General features: G+C 40.6%; 2 protein-coding genes across 2 annotated transcripts in view; both read left to right on the forward strand.

Moving 5' to 3' along the window:
• The first annotated feature begins 1,098 nt into the window (after positions 1–1,098).
• LOC107192051 (neither inactivation nor afterpotential protein G-like) lies at positions 1,099–6,345 on the forward strand. The gene is made up of 9 exons (XM_015581237.1): positions 1,099–1,219; positions 1,950–2,152; positions 2,777–3,136; positions 3,330–3,503; positions 3,587–3,740; positions 3,819–3,940; positions 4,437–4,620; positions 5,560–5,782; positions 6,197–6,345. The coding sequence occupies exons 1-9, from the start codon at positions 1,099–1,101 to the stop codon at positions 6,330–6,332; spliced, it is 1,677 nt and encodes a 558-aa protein (XP_015436723.1). The 3' UTR covers positions 6,333–6,345.
• A 2,688-nt stretch (positions 6,346–9,033) lies between these two features.
• The window catches only part of LOC107192039 (DNA-binding protein D-ETS-6-like), a 2,973-nt gene continuing 1,241 nt past the window's right edge, over positions 9,034–10,765 (forward strand). The window contains 3 exon segments of the mRNA XM_015581217.1: positions 9,034–9,094; positions 10,655–10,762; position 10,765. The exon segment at position 10,765 is cut by the window's right edge and continues 147 nt beyond it. Of these exon segments, the coding sequence (XP_015436703.1) occupies positions 9,034–9,094; positions 10,655–10,762; position 10,765 (170 nt within the window).

The following is a 10,765-nucleotide window of genomic DNA, read 5'->3' on the forward strand; positions in this document are numbered from 1 at the left end:
TAAGTCAATAAACTGGGTGACGCAACTCACTAGCGCGTTGGATCGACGGAGAGCACCGATACTCGGCACGCTCTACCGTACTCTCTCGCTCGCACACCTCCCTCCCATAGACCACCGAAATTCCTCGGCACGCGTCAACACCGACGGAGAGCACCGATACCGCGGCTCGCTCTACAGCTCTCGCTCGCTCCCGTTCGACAGCTCCGGCCATCTCCGGCACCTTTCGGCACGCGTCGGCACCGCCGGAGAGCACCGGTACCGTGGCTCGCTCTACCACTCTCGTTTATTTATGATGTTCATATTCCCCAAATAAATATCATTTTTAACTAATTTGTTTAAGTGACATGTTCCTTTTAAAGATTTAGCTCTTCAGTATAAATTCCTAAGACCGTTATTTATTATTCATTTCATATCGTTAAATACGATTTTTCTCACAGGATACCGATTTCTGTTACAGTAAGGGGTAAAGGGGCTGCTGGCGCCCCCGAAGCATGGGACAGAAAATTACATTGCATGTTAGGTCTATTCTTATATCTTGTCTGTAATGATAGGTCTATTTTATACCTAGTCGGTGCTAAAATTGTGAGGGGGCTCTAGAACCCCCGAAGTTTGTGACAGAAAATTACATCGGATGTTAGGTCTATTTTATATCTTCAAAGTGGTACAAAAAAACAACCCCTAGAGGACTATCAGAAAAAAGTACATCATACAATGCAGTTGTCCTCCTTCCTCACCCTCCTCCTTCCCACTCCTTCGAAAACTGTTTCACGATCCAACAATTACGACAACCAAATGCTGTATTGTCTTTTAATATTTATATATTGTCGAAACAATATATTCTCAATTGATAACAAAATCAAACATATCGGTACACGAAGAATGTTTATCATCAGTCAGTCCACCTCACCGAATGATACATTACCTCTCATTACCATCCAATCGCTATTGTTACAGACCTTCGTTTTATTGTGAAGGGCTATCGATTTCGAGCGGAAATGCTAATTTAATATTGGAATTACTGTGCACCCTGACCGTGTCACTTCTCCTCAGTCGTTCTATTATCGATACCGAACGCGGACGCTCCGCTCTCCCGACGCGATGTGGAATTATATGCTGTTCTCGGCCCTTGTATTGCTGCTCTCGTTGCTTTATCATTGCTACTTTAACAAACCGGCCAGCGTGATCGAGCAACCACACACACATTACGATTACATAATCGGTAAGTAGAAGAAGTGCGTACAGTTCAGACCGACACGGTCGGTCAGTAAGATTACCGTGCGAGTTTGTGCGTCACGTCGAGACGACGAATTTCGTTTAATCCTTTAAGCCGACTGTCGGCCAGATCGAAACGGATTTGAGCGTGTGCCATGACCCGCAACGATGCGGCAAATCGGATTTCCAAACATCGTTAGCTGATGCAATGTCTGACAGACATTTTGCCGTGTTGCGTACACACTGGACAGACAAACTTAGAGTACGCTTAGCATATTATGTACTAATGCTATGCTAGGTATCACCAGCTACTATGTAGTTTGATATTTCAATCATTTCTAATAGACTGGATAAATAATCAAATGAAACAATTTATGTCTCGTAGGAAATTCTGGACTTGAAAAATTACTCATTCGTGTCTAAGAAATTATTCTCAATAAATGAACCCTTAATAACCTTTAATTAACATGTTCGTGACCAATATATTGTTTCGAAAGCGTACGTTCCAGCGCATGCTATTTTCCAATCATTCTATCCAGTGGAATGTTCTTACTTTTCTGATTAGCTAATCGCAAATAACGTATAACATAAAATGTTGCAGACACATGTAATTAAGTATGCTGACTTAGAAATTAAAGCATCGTACTCTATGTGACCCTCTCCTTCTTCCTTTATCCGAGTCAAATTTTCCAAGCACGAAAGGTAATTATTCGGAAATGTGTGTTTCACTTGCGAAGTTGGTGCTGGGACGGCCGGATGTGTGGTGGCCTCGCGTCTCTCCGAGGAATCGAACCGAACGGTGTTGTTGATCGAGGCGGGCGGATATTTCGGATGGGTGTCGTCTGTGCCACTATTGTCACCCATGACGCAGGGAACCGAATTCGACTGGAGCTACTCAACGGAACCGCAGAAATTCTCCTCGAAAGGCTTTTGGAATCATGTAAAAGAATATCGATCGTGAAATTAACAGACAATATTTTAGTTCGCTGCCGCCATATTTTTTTTTTTTGTAAATCTTCCATCATAAACGACGTGTACAGTGGATGATCGAATTATTAGAATCATAGTACGAACAATATGTTCATTGTGTGTTCGTGTAGAAACAAAATCAAAAATCAGTGTTTTTACACGAGATCATTTTAAACCCTTTAACGCGCAGTGTGATTATACGTCACATATAGAAAATCATATTTCTAGGTTCTGGGCGTTAAAGGTTTAATTGACAATTGTCCATTAAAAATACACAAAAAATGGAATCAATCAAATCAAATAATAATTTAATCACCCACTGTATTTACCTTGTCGATATAAAGTAAATGTACAAAAAGTGTTCATAAATAATATATCGACTAAATAGGTGAATACCTCTGACAATCATTCCACGTTTAAGTATCACAGTATGCAAACTTTGTTCGACCTTCGAACGCGAACTGTGAATTTACGGGCATCACTTTATACGTTTATATCTTCGGTATCTTCTCAAATCGATATCCCCAGTTCCTTAAATGTCCAGCCAGCGGTTTGCTATGTATCGAAACGTGATTTGTGTTGTAAATTTCTGCAGATACAAAAAGTACCGAGGGGCAAGGGATTGGGCGGTAGCGGCCAGATGAATCATTTGGTCCACTCGTACGGTAGACCGGAGGATTACGAGAGATGGCCCAGGGGTTGGTCCCACACCGATTTACTTCCGTATTTCAAGAAGGTGACCGACATCATGAACGTAATGTCCAGCCCGGAAGAGGAGTTCCTGACCGAAGCTTTCCTTATGTCCAAGGAATCGTTGAACGTCGGTCACGTGACCCTGCAGAAAGGGATGTACACGGCCAGACGTGGTTCACGGTGGACCACGTTTCACGCGTACTTGCAGCACGCATGGAACAGAAGGAAACTGCACATCTTGACGAACACGTTGGTCTCGAAAGTATGATTTTTTATTTTCAACATTTTATTCTGAACATATTTTTACTATTTCACGTACACTTAAATACACGTGTATTTAGTCACCCGTACATTAATGCGTCCTTATGTTAATTCATGTAATTTTTAGAATATATTTTATTGAGATATTAACATATACAAAATAATTGAGATATTCGAATTATGAAAATTTCCAGATACTTTTCAAGGACGGGACGAAAACGAACGGCGTTAAGGTGATTTACAAAGACGGATCGGTGGGTAGAATTGGTGCTAAGAAAGAAGTGATTCTTTGCGCTGGCGCCATCAATACGCCTCAATTGCTCTTGCTCTCAGGAATCGGACAAGCGAAGGATCTCGACAAATTTCAAGTAACGCGTCGATGAATTTTTTTTCTTCTCGAAAGCAAGTGTTTTTGATGAATTTTTTCCTGAACGCGAGAAATAACCTTCAGATACCGGTAATAAGAAATCTTCCGGCGGTAGGGAAGAATTTCTTCGATCATCTTTTGCTACCGGTCTACGTGAATCTCGAGGCTCAGATCAGCATAACTCTGTTCAAGCTACAAACGCTTCCCGAAGTGGTGAACTATTTCGTTTTCGGAAGAGGCGAGTAAAAAGTTGCTTAATATCTAGGTTGTTCTTTATCTCTTGGGTTATTTTTAACGATTTTCTTGTTAAATTAAGGATGGTATGCGACCAACGGGCTAATGGGAATCGGTCGCACGAATAACAGCGGTGTAATGCTTTTTGGAATGGGTTCCACCGAAGAGAGAATATTGAAATCGATGTCCAACTATAAGACTGAGGTGAACATTGTTGTGTAGTAATCAGAGATAAGAAAATTCTATTAACTTTGGCTCGAATTTGATCAAATGCATTGAAGTGTATTAACCCTATTATGGTATCTATACATATAATATACCGATCAGGAACTAGGTCCGTAACGGTATATTTTTTCTCATGATGTTATTGTACTTAATATTCTTTACAATATTTTATGAGGAACTATCTCACTTTTTAGCGAGCTTTTTAGTTATTTTTAGTAAATGTTGCCACCAATCATTCAACTGTGCACCTCGAAAAACAATACAAGCACCTATTAGATATCTTTATAGTAAGATAGCGAGCATATTTGGGCTAAAAATCGTTTATTACGATTCCGCAAAACACTGTGCTGTCTACTCATTATTTACGAATCTGATATGAATTACTAAAATTTCATTCGTTTCAAAAATGAAGAAAATTGGATTTCTTGAATTTAGTAATCTTCAAGTAAAACATAAAACGTAAATAAATCTGCAGCCATACAGGTCACTCTATCCGTCCTACAACAACAACTCGCAAGAGGGTTTCCTGTACTTGACGTACTGTTTGCAACCGAAAAGTCGTGGTAGCATTTCATTAAGATCCAGGAATATTCGTCACCAGCCAAGAATCGATCCTGCCTACCTGCAACACTACGACGACGTCGCGTGCACACACGATGGTAAAAAAACTCTCCCCCCCCCCCCAAGGCTTTAACCACTTGGGTTGGAATTTAATCGACTACGTCGCAGACCATTAGCGTCGATTGAATTTTTCAGTAATTAACCAAAGAAAATCTTTAAATTAAGCAGAGACATACAAGGAAACACAGCGCCATTGTCATTCTCGATTTCTTGAATCACTGAAGATCTTAGTCGTTTCATAATGGGTAGAATAATATATCGCTACACGATATATTATGTACCTTCAAAATCATTTATTTGGCGCGATATTATTCTAAGATGGGATAGTTACAAGTAAAATAATCCTAAAGTTCAATGGCAGCTGATAATCACAAGAAGTATGTACGTGAAACCGTTATCAAAGCGAAAAGGTCAGACCACGAGTGGGACACGTGTAATTCACTTTTAGCCAGATAAGTAGCTATCACGTGTGAGAAACTCTATTCCAAGTGATTAATAAAACATTTATAAATCGTTGATTTATAAAAAAAATCCTTCTTTCTTTGTATATTATTTTATTTGAAAAAAGCATTTGTTGCAAAATAACTATAACATATATAGAGGGTATAAGTAAATCGCAAGCTAATTTTCGTGAAAATTTCTGAAACAATTATTATTTCTGTTCATATATAATGCAATTCCATACTTTTCGTATTTATATGCATAAAACCAATTGCATGTGGGTATATAATTTAGACATTTCTGAATCTTCGATTGTTGGCCAATGACCACTTTGGTCTTGCTCTTTTTTTTGTGAGAGTCTATTCGTGGACAGACACGCCCTCTAATCTCATTAAACGTTCAGGATGACTCCCTTAGATACTGCTACTTCTCACTATGTATTATACGAATACAATTTTCCCAACTCTTATTTAAGGGTTAATACTCATAACGATATTTTTACCGTTTTCTGAGTGAAACGCGTACCTATTTCACAGCCATAAATTTCGCAATACAAACCCTGGAATCGAAGAAGTTCCGGGAGTACGGCGCGAAGGTTCATCATCCAGATTTAGAGGAATGTCGACACCTGCCGCAGGATTATCGTGAAATCGAGTACTCTGAGTGCGTGATGAGAGTCGGAGGGCTAACTAGTTATCATGCGTGCGGCTCCTGCAGAATGGGAGACGACGAGAATGCAGTTGTCGATGAAGAATTACGGTACAATATAAACATTCTATAAAATTTTTTATAGAATGCGAAGTTTTGCACGTTTGTCTTTTATTTACACCACTTTAGCCAAATTGTATTTTTTCACGCGCATCGGTATAGTACGATGGTCAGTTTTTAGAATTTAGGGCGAGTGGTTGATACTTTTGGTTCCAAGAATGAACGCTGATAAAATGCGCATGAGGCATTGTATACTTTATAAATACAACAAAGGTGTAAATGCTGTACAGGCTATTTAAAATGTTTGATTTTAATCACAAATATCGGGAACTCTGTGAATATTAAATATCGACAGCGAATGTTTAAAGACTATGATCGATCGGTTGGTAAAAAGTATGCCAAGAAGTCGTTGAAAAGACGGAAATTACATTTATTAATAGCTGGTTAATAATATTTTCATTGCAGTGTGAAGGGCGTTAGTGGACTCCGAATAATGGACGCCAGTGTGTTACCCTCGCCCATTTCCGGTAATCCGAATTCCGTTTTGATTGCCATGGCGGAAAGATTCAGCGATTTGATCATAGATCGTTCGTCCAACTAAAGTCAATCATCGACCGCAGCAATAAATAAAGGAGAAATATATTCTTCTTAAACTTGATCGAGTTGAATTTATTAAAACCTGATCGATTTGTGTTAAATCGTGGTGTAAAATAGTTTCAACTGTTTAAACTGAAAATTATATTTTCCTTCGTCTGTTTTTTTGTTGATATTTGTCATTTTCTAGTTAAAAGTCAACTATATTCTACAATATAGTAGGGCATCTCGGTCCAAGATGGTAGAAAAGGTAGAATAGTGTAAAAAATTGTGAAACCAACAGCGTGGAAAATTCATATTTTCAGTATCAGTGTTTATGCTTTTGTCAAGATGGCTGCCATCTTGTCCTGCTCAAAGTCTAGTTCGTCGAAGAGACAAGTGCCACGTCACTAGTTTTATGTTGTACCTCATTAAATATGAATTTTCGGCCACATGTTGATACAATTGTATTTACTTCATTTTATCTGATGATATCCTTTTTCTTATACACACTCTACAAGGTGTCTGTTTTAACCAGACCAAACGAAATATTTCCTAAGGAACTGAAAGTATAAAAAAAAATGTTCTTACAAAAATTATGTACTTGTTGTTACCGTTTCTTATATAACAAAATTTTCTCGATACGTTAAGTTCCTCACGAGATATTCCTCACCGGATTCAGTTAACACAGACACCCTGTATATGTATAATAATGGAATCATTTATATTTCACTTCACCAAAATGTCAACGTAAGCATTACCAGTGTGATTCCCGCAGTAAATCCAAATGACACACGGTCCAGGGTGGGGCTTAGAAGAGGTTAATAGGGGTCTAGGTTCGGATTGAAAATGACCGGAAGAGGCTAACCGTTCCCAAGGGCTGCTTTTGGTCCACTCGCGCGGCTACTCAGACCTTATCTAAGGCTTTAACGATGGCGCGATCTATTAGAGATAAGAACGGTCCGGCAGAAAAATAAATGTCCCGAACGATAATAGTCTCATGTCCCCTTCCTTCGTTCGTATTTACCCCCCGCTTGACGATTGATTTCACGAAAGAGGGATGTTGATCGTTTGTACACTTCCAGTGGATACGGTCTTTGCGTTATTTCGTCTAACGGGAATTAATTACAAAATATCAAACGCCGAATAACGTTGAACTAAGTACAGGATGTTGAAAAAAAGGGGTCCAATACTTCAGAGGTTCACAGTATTCATCAAGAGGAGTAAAAAATATTTAATCAAGATGAGTATGTATCCTAAAATCAATCCTTTGGAAGATAGTAGATAAAAAAGTCACTTGCACTTCCATCTCAAGAATACTAACCTTACAAAGGTTACGCGTGTTTTTGACACCACTTACAAAACTTTTCAACAATATTACTACCACAACCCAAATAGTAGACGGTGGATGTTAACGCAAACTTATAATCGAACCCGCAATTGCTTTCGCGTTCCCTCCGCCGGACATTCTTTCCAGCTCTGCGTAATACCCAAAGGCGACACCTCTATCACGAACACAAAAAAAAAAGAAAATATTAAATATAAAAACGGGGGACAGAAAGGCCGCGGGAAGGTTAACGGTAGGTCCTCGGAACAATGTGACCACGAAGTTTCGTCGTCGAGGGGCGAGAGGCGCGGGGGCAAAAGTTATTCCTCCCGGATGCCTGTGTCTCCGTTCGCGTGAAGAGGAAAAGAGCGAGATCCGCCTTTTCGTCGCGGCGAAAGGCAACGGAGGAACGGTAGTCTTGGCAGCGTAAGCCTCGGAGATATATTGTCCGTTTGAATAACGTTGTAGGTGCTCTTGGGGGCACACTCCGCGTGGCGGCAAGCGGCAGGCGGCCGTTTATTAAACGAATCAGTGTTATCGCGGTGAGAGAGCCCTCATGAATAAACCATCGAGTGTTTAGGGGGCGGAGAGGTGGTGGCATCAGGGGTTACGGCCGCGCCAGCAACCGGCTCCCCGCCCCTCCCCCTAACCACCCGCCGGCGTGGCGAGGGGCGGGGGGAAGCGTGGGGGCGGGTGTGGGGGGCGAGGAGGGGGAACTCTAACGGGCCGGGGGTGGTAAGCTCGCCACGGGGCGCGGCTATATTGTTTTCTTGATGAGCGCGAAACGTCCCCCTCCCCGAATCTCCGCCGTATACGGGATAATTTTACGCGTCAACCGGTGCCGAACTTTCCCGTGCCGTTGCCGCTTTCTTGCCGAGCGCGGAGGAGGAGCTCACGAGGACGCGCCGTGCGATGCATCCACACCGTGCGCACACTTTACCGTGGATCAACGCTGCCGGCTGCTTAAGGGGGTTTATTCTAGTCTGGAGTGTTATTTTCTGTAGGTTTTGTTTTGAGGGAATTTTTTGCACAATGGAACCAGTTGTTAAGTCAGGACTGCCAGAAGAAAAGATAGAAAAAGGAGGAAGCATTGTTAAGTAAGATTTTTTCGTATCGCCTTTTTGCATATACAATTTGCAGACAGCTTGGAATCGAAGTTCACTGGGGTATAGGGTTCTGAAAATTTTAATGTTACCATAAGGACATAACTAGACGTGTGAAAACAAATTAACATGACACAGTTAAAATTACTTAAAAATTATTAAAGAGAACAGCTAAAAATTGAGATTCTTCATAAAATATTGTATTAGGGGGCACCGTATATGTATACAAGCTGCTTCAAGGCTACGAAAACGGACAAAAAGAACGAAAGTGGGAGCACCCTAAAAATTGAATAAACTTGATGGCTGACTTGCGTAAGCTGGCATTGGCCCTCGTGGCAATGGGAGTGGGTGAAGCAGGAGGTACAGTCGCATACCGTATTGAGGTGTAAAGGTATTCCGTCCACGGGGGGGTTGGAGTGTGGTAAGGAGGAGGAGGGAGGGGGCGATAAGGGCTAAAATCACCGGGGGCAAAGGTCGCTCAGTTACTCTCTGTCCACCGACCAGTACGTTTTATTCAGAGCGTATCCACGTTTTATCGGGACTTGTGATCAAAGCTTGTGTCTACCTTTGTGCGTATACGAAATGTTTATTATGTGATGTGGATTTTTCGTTTTGTTTACCGTGATCATATTTGCACCCTGTGTTCGATCGGAGATCTATGCAAGATCGAGCAGATAATATTCCAGCTGTGTTTGAGTATTTAAATAACGAACACTATTTCCAGTGTGAATGTTCAATTTGGTTTTAATAATAACTGTGTATAACGTAAGCAATTTTTTCTATATAATTAAACAGAACATTGAAACTGCTACAGTGCGGTTTTTTGTATCTAATCACGAAAATATGTGTTAGGTTAGGTTGGACAATCTTAATTTGAATTAAGATTTAGGGTATTTATATTGAACAGAGAACTTATTGTATCTGTTTGAAATCTAGAAGGCTGAATTTTATTTGTTTAAGAATCAAGGTCACAGACTCGTTCTTACAAAGGCTTAAATTTCTGACAAACATTACATAAAAATAATTAGTACTTTACTTTAATTTGAAGAAACCTCTATTTGGTATCTAATCTTGTTTTTGAAAATTGATTCTTTTTGTAATGACTACTCGATTAATAATGTATGGTAAATTACTTTAATTAATAAGGGTTCTGTTCTTTTGAAGAATAATACACTGTGTAGTTAAAAAATGATAACTGATACCATTCGAAACTGCAAAGATTCGGGTGTGAAATAAATATTACTGTCAATTATGATACCGTACACGTGTACAATGATCATAAAGAGACTGACAATGAGTCTGTCAACCACCGTTGGCCATACGGTGAAAGAATAAGCTTACGAAATCGTCCGTCACGTAATGTGGAGGATTCAAACGCATCCGCTGCATCTTCAGCAGGCACACCCTTCGGCAGCTGCGATCCTTTACAACGGTATTCAATAATATGTCATTCACTGAATCGTTTCCTAAACCTTTTTGCTTTTCACGCACTCAGATTTTTTTGGAGAAAAATATGTACACATATAAAGAAAATGTTATCCTTTTCAAAACGATCATTTTCTTGTACGATTTCTTCTTATTATAGAATTAATATATCAACATTTCTTTCATAGACACCGGATAAGTTTTTTTCTTTTCATGTCGTGTTAAAAATTATAAATCGACCTGAGCTCCGGTAGCTAAAACCACCTTCAACTCATTCTCTGCAAAAGTTGGATTTACACCACTTTCAATAAACCAAAACCAGCTCAAATGAAGCTCTACCTGTACACGTCTTCCAGTGTTCGTTGAACGAGCCCTCGCGTTCGGTCCCTGTTCCTAGCCGCGACCATCGCTCCTTGTGAATCGAATCGACCTCGAGGACGTGTCGCGCACGGGGTCGGGTCGGTGCATGCGTGTTTTCCGCTTTGCTGTTCGCAGAGAGGTTCAGCCTCCTCCAACGGACCTGCTCGCTGATTGGATCGACAGCTGGAGCCGGCGGTTCCGGGGCGGTCGGGGGCGGCGGACAGGTTCAACTCTGGCAATTCCTGC

The sequence above is a fragment of the Dufourea novaeangliae genome, unplaced genomic scaffold (genome assembly GCF_001272555.1).
Source record: "Dufourea novaeangliae isolate 0120121106 unplaced genomic scaffold, ASM127255v1 scaffold296, whole genome shotgun sequence".
In the NCBI taxonomy this organism is placed as follows: domain Eukaryota; kingdom Metazoa; phylum Arthropoda; class Insecta; order Hymenoptera; family Halictidae; genus Dufourea; species Dufourea novaeangliae.